Source organism: Drosophila melanogaster, chromosome 2R, assembly GCF_000001215.4.
Source record: "Drosophila melanogaster chromosome 2R".
Lineage (NCBI taxonomy): Eukaryota > Metazoa > Arthropoda > Insecta > Diptera > Drosophilidae > Drosophila > Drosophila melanogaster.
The window spans coordinates 6,768,515-6,787,112 of record NT_033778.4 but is presented as its reverse complement, the minus strand read 5'-3'; the positions used below and the strand labels follow the sequence as shown (position 1 = coordinate 6,787,112).

The window sequence follows — 18,598 nt, the reverse complement described above, 5'->3', positions numbered from 1 at the left end:
TTTTTCCATTAGCAACTCTGCAATAATTTAATAAGCACACACACACATTCAGTGCTGGCTGAACACGCGCCATCGGAATAGGACGATTTCTAATCGGTATCTCTGGCCACTGCTTCATTAGGTAAGCTCGAGCAGCGATTCGTGGAAAGCCAATGTTCGATTCGAAAAATATTCTCAAATTATGCAAATAATCTGCTGATAAGGTGCCAAAAGATACACACCCCCTCGCCAACTCACACAGTGCGTACATAACGCAAATCAAATATGAGATACAAACAAATTATTGCCAAACGAGAGGGAGATTTTCAGCGGAGGGACGTGCTTGTCATAAATTCATTCAAAAATTCAACGCTTCGAATATGAGAAATCGCCTACACGGTATGCAAATGCTGTTAAAATACCCTGACAAAAAAAAAAATTAAAACTTTTCGGCGAAAAGATGTAATGTTTCGTAGAATCTTCAGATTTCAATCGAGCAACTCAATTCGATGCTGTGTATAATATATATATAATATTCATTAGAATGAATTTAAAATGGACAATAGATAATTATTAATATCAACAATTATTAATATCAAAACAATATTCAAGTGCATTAATAGTAAAAAAAAAGTTATTGGGTACACAATTCAAAACTGAAATTTATGTTCTATTCATATTATCAGGGAATAGATATGAACAGATAGTGTATAGAAAAGTTCGACTAAATCTGTTCATGTACTTCCACATCTTTTTAGAATTTACCCATGCAGATGTACAATATTTTTAGCTTTGGAAGCCTATAAACAGCAGAAGCACAGAGCCCAAAAAAAGCAGCAAAAAGCAGCAAGAAAACGCCTTTGCTGTTGCCGCTTGCCATGGCAATAAGCTTAATGGCGGCATTTGATGTCGATTACCATAAATAATATGTTGGGAAAAATATAAAACTCGCAACACACGACTCCACTGGCAAGGGCGTCGAATTAGCCGGGCAAAAAAAAAAAGACGGAACGAGACTGCCACAAAAAGCGACCTTGCCCCAGACACTTGAGATCGCAGACGGATTGAGAATGGCTCCCAACTTCTTGCTTATCGCAGAGGAAATTACAAGCCGAATTTTCCCTGGTCTACTTGAGTTTCTCGATTTGGACGCATAAACTTTATGCAGCGAACAAAATCAATATTTGCACAATGGAGAATTTTCAATTTGATTGCCCGGGGCTGCGAATCGACTCCCCTTCCCTCCCCACCCCGCGCTGTTCTGTTGCCTTTTCGCTTTCCACTTTCCACTTTCACTTTTTATCAACAAATCGGGCTGAGTTCAGATTCGCGTGCTGAATTGAGTTAAACAATATTCTTATCGACCTTTTCCCCCGTTCTGCCAGCCATGGGAAAAGAAGTTTGCTCGGCATGCGTTTTGCCCAATTTACATTTCGGTGGCTAAAAGCGTGGGACTCTGGCTGTGGCTGTGGCTTAAAGCCACAGTTGCCAGCAAAAGTCGAGCAAAGCAACCAACCAACCACTTCAGTAGTGACAACTTGAAAGGGTTTTTATTCACAATCATACCCGTTTCTTATTTGGTGGCATGCCCATAAAGGGCAATCGTGATTTGCTGTTGTCATCGTGGAAATCTAGTTGGATTTATTTTTGCTGCTGCCTGGGGACAAAACTAGATTTGCCAAAACGGGAAGCACAGAGCAATTAATTTGCTTTTGAAAATACACTTTGTTTTCGTTTGAGTGGAAATTTAATTTGATGCGTGCATGCGACTCCATTTGAATAATTGATTTCTGACACAGTTACCCTAATCCATTTAAATTCTGCTACCTGCGCCATGGAAACTGCAACGCCTCGCTTTTGGCCAGATCTTTGGGTTGCTCATGTGGCCATGTGGGTATCGATTTTCCTCCTGCCTTCGGGCCATGTGCTCCACGCTCCAAATGCCCGTACCGCATCATGTTTATGTGATGTGCGTCCAATAAAACTCATGCTAGCACCGCTCCGCCCACGATCTGGAATGCGAATGCGTAAACGCCCACGCCTAGACCAGCAGCATAATGAATAAGTATAATGCTGATGTTTTCCGGCCCATTTCCCGCTGCGTCCAACGCCCCAACCACTCCTCCAGATCTTCCTTTTACTGCCGGCCTTAATATTTCATTACAAATGGCTTTGTCATTTATTTGCCCAAAGCTCTGGCGTGTACCTCTTCTAAATTCACGGCACAAAAGGCAATTTTGGTTTAAAGTGCGTATACGCCACGTGGTGCCATCTGGGCACATAAAACATATTCACGGTGCTCACCAGCGAGCGTTTTATTGCGCCACGTAAACGCGGATCTCTGGGTGGCAACTACTGCCAGTCCGCTCCAGTTGCAACAGCATAAGTCAACAATTTGCAACTTGGCCGGTGTGCGAGGGACAATCTGTGTCATCTCGCCTGATGAACAGCCGCATCGGGCTCTCTCTTTTGACACATTGACCCAGCACTTGTCAGTACATCACACCCGGTCATCTTTTTATGGCTTCCGCCGAAGACAGTAGAGCTGCGATGAAACAAAGCCCTCGGCAGACAATCAGCACCGAATCAATACGGAGCAGCAGCTGCCACACATGCCACACAATCACAATCACAATCACAACAGCAATAGCAATCGCAATCACAATCGCGGCTCGAATATGTCAGCCCAGAAATTCAATCAGCCATCATCCCGCTGCTCCAAGAGTCTGGCGGTGATTGAAAAATCCCGCAGGAGGAATGTGCCATTGTCATCCTGCGACAAAGTGGAATCTGGCTAATTATTGCCGCTGCCTGGGGAGTTCGCGTATTTAACTGGAGTGGGTGCTGTTTCACTCGAATGCGCACTCAGAAGGCTTAAAGCCTATTACAATTCATCAAGATGCTTCTTGTGATGATTATGATTATGCTGCAAAGGTTGGGTTCTGCAGAGGCGTGTGTTTCTGTATTGACGTAGGGGATTCCCCCAACTGCGCCCCTCCATTTCGGCTTTCCTTGTGATTTACATAACACGCAGACGCGACATCGTCACTGTTGTCACCCCACAGGAAATGCAGAATCCCATGCTCTCCGCTCACGATTTGTTTAGATTGCCCCACATCCAGACACAAATAAAACTAATTTATTCAAGGCGCTCGCTCATGCTGTACCCAGCCTTGAGGGGATTGGGGTTGGGACTTGGACAGGCACTCGGGGCACCCCTTCTCAGTCAGCATTTGCATTCGAAAGAGCTGCGTCTTTGGGGCGCAACACCTCTGCGGAGCAAACAATTAGGCGACTGTTTACAAGAAGTCCGCGACATGCAGCCGAGATGCATCTGCAATTAGCTAGGCCGTCTACCCGGAGACAACAATCCGCCAGAGACTGCGGCAGTCAGATGTCGACTTAGAGGGCCCTCGAGCGCGTTCTTCATTCTTTAAGAATCTGCATTGTGCGCCGTCGGCGTGGGGTTTCCTTTGTGAGCTCGCCTGGCTTCTTGGGCCCTTCTCGGCTCTTAGCTGCATTTAGATTTGCATTTTTATTTAGCGCATAAGTGCAGCCAGAGAGGCAATCTAGTTTTTCCTCGCCGCTTCCTCAATGCCTTTCTTTCTTCTCGTCGGGCGCTTCATTATGCCAAGAACGACGCGCTTTGCGTTATATTTGTTTCCCATCTTAATGCGGGCTTGTATGGAACACCCTGACCCATGTGGGCCGAGACTGAGCACTTCAAGGTCGGGCAGGAGGACTTGATTTGTATCGGCGATTAGATTCAAATCGAATCGTTGCTCACCTTTTCGCGCCACTTGCTGTCTAAACTCCCAGGTCAGAGTGGGACATGGAAGTGTCAGTTGCAGCACTAAGCACTAAGCAACACGACCAGTTCAAGACAATGACAGCCAAGAACACTCCCAGATAAGTCTCTGGTCTACTCTGATCTGCCCTGGGGCTGTGCCAATAATTCGAGCAGCTTGTGATAAGAAATGCACAAGGTCAATATTGCCTTGGCTCCCTCGAATCGGAGAAAATAAATCCGCCATAATCGCGTTAGTGTTCCCGCTTTCCCAACCGACAAAATAAGGAGATTTCCCGGCACAAATGCACATCCTAATCGGCTTATACCCTTTTAGAACGCGACTTAGGGAGCGGCTAACCGTAAGCTTAATCGGGGCGTTAAGCACACACAATTGTGTGGCTGGTAATTCAGATGAGATATCATTACAATAATGTGCCCTTATTAACTATTGGGCTTCATAAGCGATACTCTAAGCACCCAGATTAATGTGGAATACTTCCTTGTGTTAACCACAGTTAAACTTCTCTCATCTCAAAACATATTTAAAAATCCGAACACTGCAGAAAAAATGCTCCTTTAATTAGATCTTGTGTTGTACATTAGCACTGATTTCTGAAAATAAAACGAGATAAGGCAACAAACTAAATTTATTAGTCATTTTAAATGTTGGTGTGACATGTAGATTTAACTACGCGACATTGCTTTCGAATGAATACATTTTAATCACATATATGCTAAATATAATTTAACACAGCACAGTTGATGTGTTGTTTCCAAATGAGCAATAAAACCCGATGCGATTATAATGTTTAAAACCAACCGCGACCAGTTTAACGACAATCAAGTTATCTACTGTTTATATTTTGATCGTCATTCAAACAGTGAAGCGTTTAAATAGCTCTTAGAAAGAGTTATTGGTTCTCCCAGCGAATTCATTCGTTTTATCGCCGTGGAACACCAAACATTAACGTTGTAGTGGGGTGCTAATTACTGAAATAAATGGGTGACATTTTAAATGTGTATGTCCGTGTATGTATTTATCTACGGGAAATTATGTCATTAACAATTTCATGCGATAATGTTCGCTCCGATTCCCAAGGCTTAAAAACTCATTTAATTATATTTGCTCTGTTTTCTAATAAATATTGAATCGCATAGGAGAAAAACCTTTATGATCCTTAACCAGCTTGTTTAATAACAATCTTGTAATCGTTTGTTTGCATGTAGATCCACTGCAATAGAACAGTAGAACATCAAGAGAATATCTCTTATGTCAAATCTTGAATCTCTCATAAAAAGCAAAAGAGCTTGGTGTTGTCGCTGATAATGAAAGCTAGATGGAACGCTCGGCTATCAAATACCCATTACTTAAACACCTTTACCTTTAGTTACAAGTGGGATCGTCCTGTACATTTGAAGCTACTTTGAATGACCGTGTCATTGCGTTTTTATAGTAATACAATGATTTGATACATTTTCCGCATATCGATGTGTATTTACCATTTAATGCTACCTCTACTTTTCGCACATGCCGAGCTTATAAATGAGTGATAAAACCTGATGGGACACTTTTTACCCAAGCACCAACCGGTTTGTTTAACAACAATCTCGTTATCATTTGTTTATATTTTGATTCGCGAGCATTTTTGCAGTCAAGCGTATGAGTATCTCTTTGAAAGTGCTCTTAAATCGGTTTGAAAAGTGCCTGCATATTATCGCCGAGTCTGTAATCATGACAACAACTTAAAAGTAGTAGTCATGGTGATAGAAATATTTAGCTAGCTAGCTCACATGCTGTCATGCCTGTGCGTCGCAGGGGAATCTTATAAAAAGTGTGCGAACATATTGTGGTGATCAGTAATTCGTCGTAGGTCGAGCACGACGATTGCGAAAAGGGAGCAGCTACGCAAAATGTTTGTTCTAATATACCTGTTGATCGCGATCTCCTCGCTTTTGGCCTACTTGTACCACCGCAACTTCAACTACTGGAATCGCCGCGGCGTGCCACACGATGCTCCTCACCCACTGTATGGCAACATGGTCGGGTTCCGGAAGAACCGGGTGATGCACGACTTCTTCTACGACTACTACAACAAGTACCGGAAGAGCGGCTTTCCCTTCGTGGGCTTTTACTTTCTGCACAAGCCGGCCGCCTTCATCGTGGACACCCAGCTGGCCAAGAACATCCTGATCAAGGATTTCTCGAACTTTGCCGATCGTGGCCAGTTTCACAACGGGCGCGACGACCCGCTCACGCAGCACCTGTTCAACCTGGACGGAAAGAAGTGGAAGGACATGCGCCAGAGGCTGACGCCGACTTTCACCTCGGGCAAGATGAAGTTCATGTTCCCGACGGTGATCAAGGTGTCTGAGGAGTTCGTCAAGGTGATCACGGAGCAGGTGCCCGCCGCCCAGAACGGCGCTGTGCTCGAGATCAAGGAGCTGATGGCCAGGTTCACCACCGATGTGATTGGCACCTGTGCCTTCGGCATTGAGTGTAACACGCTGCGCACCCCTGTCAGTGATTTCCGCACCATGGGACAGAAGGTGTTCACCGATATGCGCCACGGGAAACTGCTGACCATGTTCGTGTTCAGCTTTCCCAAGCTGGCCAGCAGGTTGAGAATGCGCATGATGCCCGAGGACGTCCACCAGTTCTTCATGCGCCTGGTCAACGACACGATTGCCCTCAGGGAGCGGGAGAACTTCAAGAGGAACGACTTCATGAACCTGCTGATTGAACTGAAGCAGAAGGGGCGCGTCACCCTGGACAACGGAGAGGTGATCGAGGGCATGGACATCGGCGAACTGGCCGCCCAGGTGTTCGTCTTTTATGTGGCCGGATTTGAGACCTCCTCCTCGACAATGAGTTACTGCCTGTATGAGTTGGCTCAGAATCAGGACATTCAGGACAGGCTGCGCAACGAGATCCAAACGGTGCTGGAGGAACAGGAGGGGCAGCTAACGTACGAATCCATCAAAGCCATGACCTACTTGAACCAGGTCATCTCAGGTAGGTGTTCTGTCTGAAGCACAGCCCCAAGAGGGATTGTAACTGGTTTTACCCAACATTGCTCTTCAGAAACCCTGAGGCTCTACACACTGGTGCCCCACCTCGAACGGAAGGCCCTCAACGACTACGTGGTGCCGGGCCATGAAAAGCTTGTGATTGAGAAGGGCACACAGGTCATAATCCCCGCTTGCGCCTACCACCGCGACGAGGATCTTTATCCGAATCCGGAGACCTTTGATCCGGAGCGCTTCTCGCCGGAGAAAGTGGCCGCCCGGGAGTCCGTGGAGTGGCTGCCCTTCGGCGACGGGCCGCGGAACTGCATCGGGATGCGGTTTGGACAAATGCAGGCTCGCATCGGTTTGGCTCAGATCATCAGCCGGTTCAGGGTATCCGTCTGCGATACGACAGAGATCCCACTGAAGTATAGTCCCATGTCCATAGTTTTGGGCACCGTTGGGGGCATCTACTTGCGAGTGGAACGCATCTAACCTCCATATTCGTTGCTCCCATGTATATAGCTTAGGATCCAAAGCTAAAGTGATGTACATTTTAGACTGTTCAATTATTAAATAACCTTAACCTAAACAGCCATATTAACTTATTGGCCTGTGATAAATCACTTATGTTCACAGTTTAGAAGATCTAATTGTCTACCAGTTAGATGCATTCAGGCAAATGTTGTTCCCATCAGATTTGCAGGTTCATAAATTGCATTCGGCTTAAGTTGCAACATGCCACGCGAATCGCCACCTGACTAGTCATAATGTTGTTAGAGTCAATGACTTTCCTCTGTATAGCTGAGCGAAAATAATTACTATTCCCAGACGCTCTAATGTTTTGCATACCTCATGCCACACTCGTTAGGTTGCTCAACCGTAGCAGCGAAAACCCCAAATTAAAATATGGTGCTGAAGCATGCAACACGAGTCGGCTAATTGAGGTAAGCCCTACCTGAAAAGAAATAATGACTTTACCACGTCGAACTGTTCGCAAATGTCAATGCCTCGGCCAGACTATGAGATAACTTTTACGGATTAGTCACTGATTGGTTCGCCCGCTTATCATAGATTTTTTTGGTGATATCGTATAATGTAGCTGAATTATTAAATAACACTGCTTTTGTTCGTGTATTCAAAAACAAGATAGTAATATACTTGAGGGCAGCTATTAGATTCTATTAAATACCTGTTGTCAAGTCTCAACTTTCTAGCTTTTATGGTTCCCGGATATCTCGACTTTCACACGAACGAACGGACAAACGGACAAACGGACAAACGGACAGACGGACATACGGACATAACGGACAGACAGACATCGAGACGGGCATGGCTAGATCGTCTGGGCTAGTTAGCACGAACAAGAACTATAGTTGTCAGCACTTGACTTTTGTTTTATTTATTCTCAATGGCAAACGTAGTAGTATATTTCTTATTTTAGCTGGAAACTGTTTTCATTTCCAGAACTTTATTCGTTTAGTGTACGATTGAGTGATTTAAGTTTCCGGTCAATGACGCTAAGCAGTCTGTCTAGTTCATTCTAAAGAATAATTTATATTTAGCAATGTGAGTACAATCGAACTTATTGAAGTTGAAAGCAAACAACTAATTAATTCGAGAATTGAAAATTTCTTGTATAAATTTCAAACTTTAAATACATTTTTATGTATGTATATTCTACTTTTTGGGCTGGCTTGTAACGCGGAAATTGGAACAGTCATTTAAAATGTATTTTATGCCCCTCCGGATTAATAGTATCCCATCTTATTTTAATTATGCTGGTAGGGAAATGTTTATCTAACGTCAGCGGCGCATGCAACGCGTGGAAATTGAGGCAAGTGTCTAAAGGTGGGAAAATCGGGGGCGTGTAAATTGTGCTCTGTAATGGGCGTGAATCTAACGGTTATGGGAACACAAAATGTAGTTTGATAAAACTAATTATATACTCTCTTATTGGCACTAGCTCATCATCCGGTAATAGACACGTTTTATGAACCTATAGCCGGATTAAAAACCACAAACAAGTGAATATTTTCCAATTAATAACTGATGGCCTAATTATCATAATTAATTAAACAAATAACGTAGTCAGTGATTTATTCAAACCGCGCGAATGCCGTAAGCAAATAGTTTTTCTGAATGAAATATGTGATACTTGTATCTGGCGGATACACGCTGCCTGAGCATACAACGCTCGGTTTTTTCTAAGCATTTCGAGAAATCTTTGACTTGGCCTGGCACTTGGCCCTACCTTCGCCGTGGGAGGGCGAACTAAATTTAATTACTAGCCCGCAAGAAACAAGTGCGGCTAAACAAAAAACAAGTGCAAAACCACCGACATGAAGATAAAGCATAACTGAAATAAAAGTGTCAAGGTTGTTCAACCCAAGCCACAAAGCATTTCGACTGTTTAAAGCCGCAACTTTAAGGTTGTTTGGCCCGAAAACTTTCAATTCCCAACCAGCAGCATCTCATCTGAAATTCCATTAGCCCCAGCACCATCAAAGCAAGAAGCACGCATCGCCATCGCCCAAAGTTAAGTCCACATCCTTGTTTGCCCAACTGAATTGGAACGAGTGCTGCAATGCGAGACCAACTGCAGCGGCATCAAATGTTGCAGCAACAGCAGAAGCAGCAGCAATTGCAACTGCGACGGACGGAAGCGTGCTCATATGTGCGTAAATAGTTTGTCAAGCGCGCCAGTGAACAAAAAGTCGACTTGGACGTGGGATACTGGACATTTGGCCAAAAACAATGCCGTGGGTGCATGTGGCATGGCCAGGGACAGGGCTTAGGTTTCACCGCCACTATCGCTATCGCTATTGCCTTAGCTGTGGGCATGGATACGGGCATGTCCGCCGACATGGATATGCCCATGGACATGGCCACGGTCTGCGCCCGGAACTTTTGCGCGGATTAATTGCATGCACCAAGCGTCACCAAAGTCTGCCATGCCACCGTATCGGGATGTGAGGCGCTGCCTCACTGCTGCACACCGAATTTAAAATGGCCTTTGTATCACTTATGTTTAGTTTGCTAAAGTTTAACGAAAGTTTATTTATTTTTGAACTCCCTTGAACGTTCATTCCAAGTTCCGACCTATGAGTGTAAGAAAAGAGTAGTTCCGTCACTCCCTGTTACATAAATCACTCCCATTTTCGGATTCCATTCTAGATAGCTAATATTTGGCAGTCACTTATTTGACACATGTGGTCAATTGAGCTGTCATCGCACAGAGCGTTCCAATTTAACCGTCCAACCTAGCTTGCTGCTGCTGCTGATGTTGCAGGTGTTGCTGTTGCTGTTGGCCACACTCGAGCAACTTGCAACATCACGTTGCACAAAGAGCCGGCCACATGCAACAGAGTCTCTGCCGGTTCCGCTGACATCCAGCCGCTGCTCAGTTGGCGGCTACTTCGATTTCAGTTCGCTTTGCGAGTCGTCGCCGCGCGGTTGGGAAAACTGGAGTCGGGTCTCGAGTGCTGAATCTGAAACTGAAACTGGCTGGGAAGCCGGCTAAAAGAGTTCCTAATTGAGGCCCGAAGTGACACGCGTCCGCGTCGTTTATCAATGGCAGCTGTGGGTCCGGAGCATGTGGGTCCGGAATGCTGGCAATATTTTCGGCAGCGCGTGCTTGCTTTTAGCCTAGTTAGTGGGAGGTCACTATTGTGAGCGCACGTCCACAACCTGCAATCAGAAATAGCAGCGGGCAACAGACCAAGCAAACCCATCAACAATTCCATTTAATCCGGGTAACGTGTTGCATTTTTCGTTGTTTTTGTGGGCTGCTCATATTTTCAAATGTCGCTCAGCGCAATTTGAATATGCACAACTGGCCGAGTGTCCGAAATCCACAAACTGAATTCCAGTGGCACCGTGAGTGAGTGAGTGAGCGAGAGGGCGTCACGAGAGACAAGGAGGGAAAATGCTATTTCGTCGCAGTTGTACGTATAACGTGGAGCAATCAACGCGACATTATGCAAAGGTAAAACATTGCATTGCAACCCCGCATTTATGTAAAGATCCAGTGGCGAACACGAAACGAGAAAAATGTACGTGCTCTCACACGGCTATAACATAGATACCGAAGCCATCCCATCCGTTGATAACAGCGGGCAATAGCCGTGTTTCTGACTCCATATCATCCGTAGATATAAGCTGGCGGCAATAACCGTATTTTCCCCACAGCAATAGCAGTGTTTCCGAAACGTTTTATTATCACAGCCCTTGACATCACCCAGGGTGTCAGTGGAGAATCCTTGGGAGAGTGTAATCCGGACCCAGAAGAGATGATGAACGAATCATCAATGTAATTCAGCCATCATTATAGCAATAGCAAGCTACATAGAACATACAGATTTAGAAATAAGTTTGGGTTGTTTCCTCAATATTCTAGGTTCTGGAAAGCTTAATTAAAAATGGTTTTACAATTTTTTCAGTTTGGAGAATATTTTTTGGGTTGTATTCATTTTATAGAATTGATTATCACGTAGTATAACAATCTTACGGTTCAATTGAAATATCAATAGAAAAATCCAAAAAAAAAGAGGATATGAAAACATTCTGATGGCAGTTTTGTTATTTCGACCTTCAACTTTAACCAGAACATAACCTCTTTTTTAAAGCTTTTAGTTTAAAAAAGCAATCAAGTTAGGTTGGGAAGCCAAATAGTTCGATAACAGCATTTAAGCCCCGTGACCAAAGTTATCGTGGCATTGACACACATGAGAAATTGGCTGCAGCAGGGTAATCGTTTTTCTGGCTACTGCAACGCAGAAAGTGCAGAGATTTGCTTTAAATATGTACCCAACTATGAATTGAAAATAAAATTGGATACGATTTACAACTCCTCTCAATATAACAATTTCAAATGGTCAGTGTGGATTTCACAAAAGTTCATATTACATATCGTTCTATTGGCCAGTCTCTCCTTGATAACTGCAAAAATATATACACCACAATGAATATAGCGTTGTTTTAAGCTTGTTATATTAAACTCAATCTTCCGCACGTTAAATAAAATTAAGCTAAGGCAAACGCCCACAGAGCCTTTTCCCAACTGGCAAACACACAAAGCTGGGCAGCTTTCCAAATATTATTGTTTGGGCGTAAATTCAATTCAGTTCTCGCCGGCTCGAGGAAATTGCGAAAAGGGAAATGCTGGTTGACAAAACTCGGTCTGTTGGCAGCTTTTCACTAGCGCTCCGTCTCTTTCGGCTCGTCTGTAGCCGTCTCTTTCTGCCGCCATCCACCGTCTCCCTCTCCCTTTGCGTCTGTAGGTCAACTTTTAATGCTGCAATAAATTAGAAAGCAATCAAATTCAGCTTGTAAGCGGGAAGGGGCGTGGCAGACTCTTTTTGACACTTGTCAAAAAACAAAAGCCGCAATAAATCAGCAGAAAAGCGAGTGAGTGAGACTTGCGGCTGCGATGTTGGCCAAAAGAAAGGTGCCACAGCAGCAGCTTTGTAATTACACAGACCGGGAATTAATTAAAGTGTATTTTATGGTCTCCGTGCGCCGTAATAACTGTGCACACATGTGTCGGCTAATGTGAGTTTAACAATTTCTGCGGTCGCTCGCAAGTCTTCTTAAGCCAATTACACGGAAGGGCCAAGATTCCCGTGTTCTCGGATTCTTCGCTTCTCCAATTCTCGGGTTCTCGGATTCACCACAGAAATGGGTCTGCGAAGCCCTCGGGCCTTCAAGTGCCAAGCATCAAGAAGTGTGGCCCAGAACTCCGAGAAGTCTGGTGGGAAAACAAACAGTCCGATGCAAACGCAGCTGGGTAATTGAAAATGTCATTGCAATGTTGCGGTTAGACAGCTCCAATCCGCGTTCGTTACATCCGAAGCAGTGAAGTGGGCTGCACTTCCTCCTCGGCCCCATTTCCCGGCTTGCATTTGGGCGCTGTGGTGCTTCAGTGCCCGTGGTTTTGCGGGAAATGCGACAATGAAGCGATTACAGAGTTTTAAGCAAATGTTTGTCCCTGCCACCACGAGCAAATTGCGGCCATTTGCGTTAATTGGGTAAGATGCCAGCGAAAGACAAGCCCAAGACTGGAGCAGCCATGCCGCCACAGAGTGCTTAATCTGCAGAGATGTATCTAGGTGGGCATTTTCGAACTCCAACTTGCGGATACCCTCACTCTCCCATGGCTGAGTTCGCAGTGGTGGTGCAAAATACCATTTATAGATTTTAACATAATATGTTTCTTAGCTGGGTTGTGGAATCATTCAGTTGATAAAGTATTAGGTATACAAAAAGGGTAGGTTCTACTAAAATGGTTCAACTAAATGGTTCTACAAAATAAATTATGAGGTATTTGCTAATAAAAGTTCTTAATTTGAGCTAGAAATGCTTATGGAGAAACGTGGCTACATCGCTGAAATATCAAAACTGAGCTGCAAATGTCGGTTGCTTCTCTTCCCCTTGGGTAAACTATTATTTAAGCTCTTTCCATTCGGGGAGTACCTGGAACAGAAACTAGCATACTTTAAGTCCAACCTGGGCGCTGTCTAACTTTATATTCTGCCCTTATTTATTTTCAGAGCGCAGTTACTCTGTGCAACCTGGGCGTGGGTGCCACATTCGGGGAGTCCGTACTGCATGACTTGCCGCGGGACAGCACCGTAGTGACGAAGACCACCTGCGAGCTGCTGCGGGTGGAGCAGCAGGACTTTCGACTCATCTGGGAGGTAAGTTTGGGGTAGTAAGTTACGCAAATCGATTTTCGCCCCTGTTCTTGCACATTCCACTTCTGTCAAAGGAATCAATCCGTCTGTTTCGCGCACTTCTGTTCTTTTAATGAGTTGCCAAAATGATATGCAGAAATTCGAGAAGCGGGCCTCGACTATTTGCGGTATTCCTTCGTCATTGTGGAAAATATTTAATTAAAATTTCAATTAACATTTAATGATGCCTGGGCCCGAGGACATATTACCCAACGAACCCCGGCCTAAGTCCTAAAACACATGGCTAGTAATTTGGGCCCTTGGCCTTGTTAAGTGCTCTGGCTTTGCCACAGAGTGGGGCATTAAGCCAAGTTCCCCCGTGGGCTAAGTAATTCTTTGTTTCGCCTTTACTTACGAGTATATGGATAATGGCATTAGAAGGTAATGGCGGGCTTAGCTTAGCATTGCAATGCATCATTGTATCCGCGTCGCATGTTCCCGCGCACTTGGCTGGATTGACAGGACTCTGGGGGCTGGATAATTAATTGGAAAGGCTTGCTGGTGAGCCGAGCTGGTTATTCGGATTGGTTCGATTGGCCTAATTTCCATGGAAATGCCTTTGAACGGAAAATGAATTATATTTGCATTTGGCATGCCACAAGGCTGGAATGTGGTTAAGCATCTTTTTGACTACAGTCAACCACACAACATGGCTTACATATGCCAAAATGTAAATATTTGAGAGGACCACACACACAATCGGCAAAATGTGCACTGAGCGAAACGGAAGCTGGAAATACTCTAGAAATAAATAGTAAGCCATAGGATGCCAGCCAAACACAAAATACATCGCTTTGAGGACCTGATATCCCGAGTATCCCCAACAACTCGACACCTTCTTTCTGCCAGTGTCCGAATGCAAATCTCAATGTGAAAAGTGTGTGTTGTACTCAGAAACCCCACTAACAATGCCATTCAGCCAGGACCCCAAGTCATCTCCTGCGGCAGCCACAAAAGATATGAGCCCGGCACACAGGCGAGCAACCAGAATTAGTGAGGTTCGTCTGTTTACCTTATTTGTTAGAAGGATGAGCAGGAGCAGGAGCGGGAGCAAGCCCCAATTCGGGGCGAATAGCATTTTGCAACATTATGCCAGCATTGGCTTACCCCAGAGGCAGCCCAGTTGAGCTGAGCTGAACTGAACTGAACTGAACTGAACTGAACGATAACAAAGTAGCTGCGACAGCAGGGCCACCACATGTCACGTATACGCAGTGTGCAACAATGAAGTGAAAGTCGATGGCGGATGCTGTGGATGCTATGGATGCAAGACCATAAAAATTCGAACTGGGGGCGTTTTGCCACTGCGAATGGCACTGCGTAAATGCGATAAAATCAGGGGGCAAATTGAAGGGGAATAAGAGAAATATTCGCAAGAGCGCAAGGGATATACGCCATCGAGTTCATGGAACTTGTCATCCTTGGCTCGTCCCGCCCACTTTGCAGCATAGTCGAGCATTTGATTTGTGCGCAAATATTTGCTTGTGAGGACCAAATTAAAAATGTCTTTGAAAGCCATTGTAGTCGCATGTGGCGGGTGAAAGGGAATTTCGGGTTAATTACCAGTCTCATTTCACCGAAGCCCGGGGCACAAATCCGAATACCAGTCCAAGTAGCTACTACAGCCACTTACCATTCAATGGCTGCCAATTATTCCGGACAAGCAATTCACTCGGATTGGAATTGGCATCGGGATAGGGATTGCTATTGCGATAGGGATTGGGATTGGAAAAATGCGAGTAGCCGGTTCCGATTTGTGCTCAGGTCGGATGCAGAAGTTGCATCAATGGTGGAAATTACACTTGCCACTTGCAGTAAATTCCCAGATTGCCGCCGAATGTGCTACTTTCACACTCAATGCGATTGATGCGATTCAATGCCACTTGCTTGCGAAATATTTGCATTTAATTCCGGGCGTGTTATATGTTCTGCCCGCCGTCGCAACCACGGCATTGCCAAACATGTGGTCTGCGTAATAACCAGGCCATAAATATTGCAGCCGGCTCCATTGAGAGCCCCTTGGCATGCACAGTTGCATGTCCATGGTCACGAGGTTATTTATTTATGCACAAACACAAGTTGCACATGTGAACCCGCAAGGGAGCCAGTTGCGTGAGGAGGAGAGGGCTGGATCTCCAAAGGATTTCAAAGCCTTCAGCGAGGAGGGACACAAACTCACTGGAGTCATCAACGTGCATGCTGCGTCGATCAATTTTAATTTCATCAATGTTTCGAGCACTGCTCAATGAACACACTCTCGGTAAATCCTTGGGATTTTCTCGAAAGTCCTGCAGCACTCTGCAGTGTTATTTCCCTTTGGTTAAGTTGCCGGAAAGAAACAAGAAATTCCTTCTATTAGTGCAGATGGTTCGGATTCCTTGTTCCATTGAACGGAAAGTATAAACCTAAATGTCTACCAGGAAAGCATTCGCTTGCTTGCTCAAAAGCTCCTTGTGATTTTCTCTACTGCGTTGCGGAAGTGAAAAGAAATAAATGGGCCATCGTCTTAATAATTTAATAACAACAAAGTATTTTTCGCTCTCTTTCCCTTGAAAAACTGAAACTCTTTAAGCCGAGCTTAATTCAATGCTAAGCAAAAACAATAAGCAGGAAAGTGTATTCACTGGTTTTAAACCAGTTGCAGTTAGATAAGTATTTGTAAATTCACATTTGTTTCTTTTCTTTTGCATGCTTTCCAACCAATATATTTCATCCTCTTGCACTACAAGTTACGAGAATATCAATTTTATCACCGAAAAACACTTAAAAATGACAATGTACCACGCCTCATAAAAACTTGTTTGCATTTAGGCTGATAAGAAATATTCACTCCAGCTCAAATAGCTTTAGTCTCAGATAGTGGTACCGACTAAAATTTAGTTAAACAAAATTCTTTGCTGAATTTCACCAATAAGAACATTGGCATGATGAGAATTCTTCTCCTATTTAGAATAAAGGTCTTCCTTTCCTACAGTTTGCTCAGTTTGCTCAATATGATACATATTAATGAAACCTCGGACCGTTAATCAGTCAATGCCAATGTAAAGTTTCCTTTACCAGGAAACATCACGGTTCTATTACCACGTCCGACTTTCAAGGCGAAGGAAATCTGGAACTCTTGCTACACCGCTCCTCGAAAGCCCTACGCCACCCAGTGGGTGGCATTCATTTCGGCGTGCGTTTGATAAGCAAGCGAGTTTAATTAGCTTCGACGGCGACGCCAACGCAGCGTAAGTCGCTTATCGACGGGCGGAACACGAAGTGTTGCCAGGTTGCGTCTTGGCTTCGATTTTAACCCATTTCAAGCTAATGAGTCTCGTTAAGTGCGGGAAATCGAAAAAAGCGAGAGTACAACATTTGACTTTCATGTTTAATTAATAGACAGAAGGGATCGCCTCGACTGTCAGATACCGTTGAAACCAGTAAAAGTTTAGTACATACCATATACTTTTGTGAAATGTACATCCTTTTTACAGTTACATCCATATAATTTTACAATTTATAATTAGATTTTAAGTAATTGCGCTTTTAGACCAGCTGAATTGCTCATACTATATATGGACCCTTTATCAGTATATATTTAACTAATTTTGCTATCCTTACTTTCTTAAATATGTATCAATTTAAAATTATGCGAGCTAGGGGAAACTTTTAAAGTTTTTAAAGTTTCTTAATTAAAAAGTTTTTATAAGACCTTTAAGGTTCCTAGAATGTTGTCACTTCTTGGGTTAAAGATGTTGTTTGAATCATGAACAATGTTGGGGCTTTGACAACCCTTGTGCCTGATAAGTAATTGCAAACAGCGAGCCGCGGCGTTCGTGTGATTGTTGCCTCCTGACGCTATCAGTACCTGGAGAAGCGTTTGCCAGCAATTACCTGCGAGCTTGAACTCCGCTCCCAAGTGAAAGTGAAGCCAAAGGTTTCCCCACATGGCAGCCGGCAGGCAGCGCTGGTCCACGCAGATCGTGGCCGGCAGTGAGCGGAGTCCCGGCGTCCTTCTGCTTCGCTACCGACGCCACAGCGGCGGGGATGACCAGGTGGGGGCCACATTAGGGGCCTCCAAGGCCACCAAGGCCGCAACTGGCGCCACTTCCGCCGCCGTCAAGTGGCGTAGGCAGCTGGAGCGTGGGCAGATGACGCGTCCGCAGTCGACGGCATTTGAAATGAGCAACGTAATGGGAATCGCAGAGCTGAACCAGGCTGAAACACCCAATACTAATGGCCATTTACGCTTTCCATTGCAGAAAAACAAGGAGTTAATGAATGACATATTCACCAACTGCAAGTTGAAGAACGGTATGTAGACAAAAGATCCAATTAAGTCTATCACAAAGTTTTCGCATGACTAACACTCCAAATGCACTCGGTGATTAATGGTTGGAGAGTATCTGCTTTTGTTATTATTTGAAAAACATATTTTATACTGGCGTCATGCTCAACACTCCATTAATCCGATAATTGGCTTTGAGAACTTTCATTAATGCGGCATTCACATCATTTTGAAACTGCCTGTGCTCAGCTATCGAACGTAACACTAAAGTAACTTAACTGACTAACTTGAACTATGGCTGCCTCTCCAGGTTTTGGACCGAGCGTACAAGCGACAGCCGCAGCCACATCGCCCACGAAACGACCCCTCAGCCCCGACCACCCAAACCCAGCGCTGCCCATCACCGAGGTAAGAGCCAAGGGCACAAAGAAACCAACGGAGTCCCACCGTGGAACTCGCATAAATAACACAAATGTAATGTCCTGACATTGACGACGACAAATGAGTTAATTTGCTGCTCCAGAGGCCGTCAGGGGAATTACAAAATATTTATGTGGTTTCCATGAGTGGGCGCGCGGGGAAGGGTCTCCTTTCGGGACACTTCCTCTGCCTTTGACACTCGCTCCGGACTTTCGAGAACGGAAGTTGAAAGAGTTTGACATTTCCAGACACCGAGTCCTGCTATGAACCGCATGGGCTGGGCCCTACGCACACTACTCGTCGCCGACAACTCGAGCTGTCTGAAGGATCGCAAGGTGAGTGTGCCCGGAGTGCCGGAGTGGGAGGTGTCATCATTGGGATGCTAATCATGCCACCTGA

The 18,598-nt window shown here is 44.7% G+C and overlaps 2 protein-coding genes across 5 annotated transcripts in view; both read left to right on the top strand.

The window, feature by feature from the left end:
• The window catches only part of Epac (Exchange protein directly activated by cAMP), a 39,227-nt gene that overhangs the window by 11,829 nt on the left and 8,800 nt on the right, over window positions 1–18,598 (top strand). For 2 of the 4 annotated variants that reach the window (NM_001103732.2, NM_165490.2), the window contains 4 exons: window positions 13,327–13,473; window positions 17,754–17,805; window positions 18,090–18,187; window positions 18,448–18,534. In NM_001103732.2, the coding sequence (NP_001097202.2) occupies window positions 13,327–13,473; window positions 17,754–17,805; window positions 18,090–18,187; window positions 18,448–18,534 (384 nt within the window). Of the gene's footprint in view, window positions 1–10,202; window positions 10,764–13,326; window positions 13,474–17,354; window positions 17,682–17,753; window positions 17,806–18,089; window positions 18,188–18,447; window positions 18,535–18,598 lie in introns of those variants that run through there. The other 2 variants (NM_001273807.1, NM_001273808.1) reach the window with 2 other exon arrangements.
• Cyp6a2 (Cytochrome P450 6a2) lies at window positions 5,622–7,364 on the top strand. Its single transcript, NM_078904.2, has 2 exons — window positions 5,622–6,782; window positions 6,852–7,364. Exons 1-2 carry the CDS (start codon window positions 5,681–5,683, stop codon window positions 7,268–7,270), a joined length of 1,521 nt encoding a protein of 506 aa, NP_523628.1. The 5' UTR covers window positions 5,622–5,680; the 3' UTR covers window positions 7,271–7,364.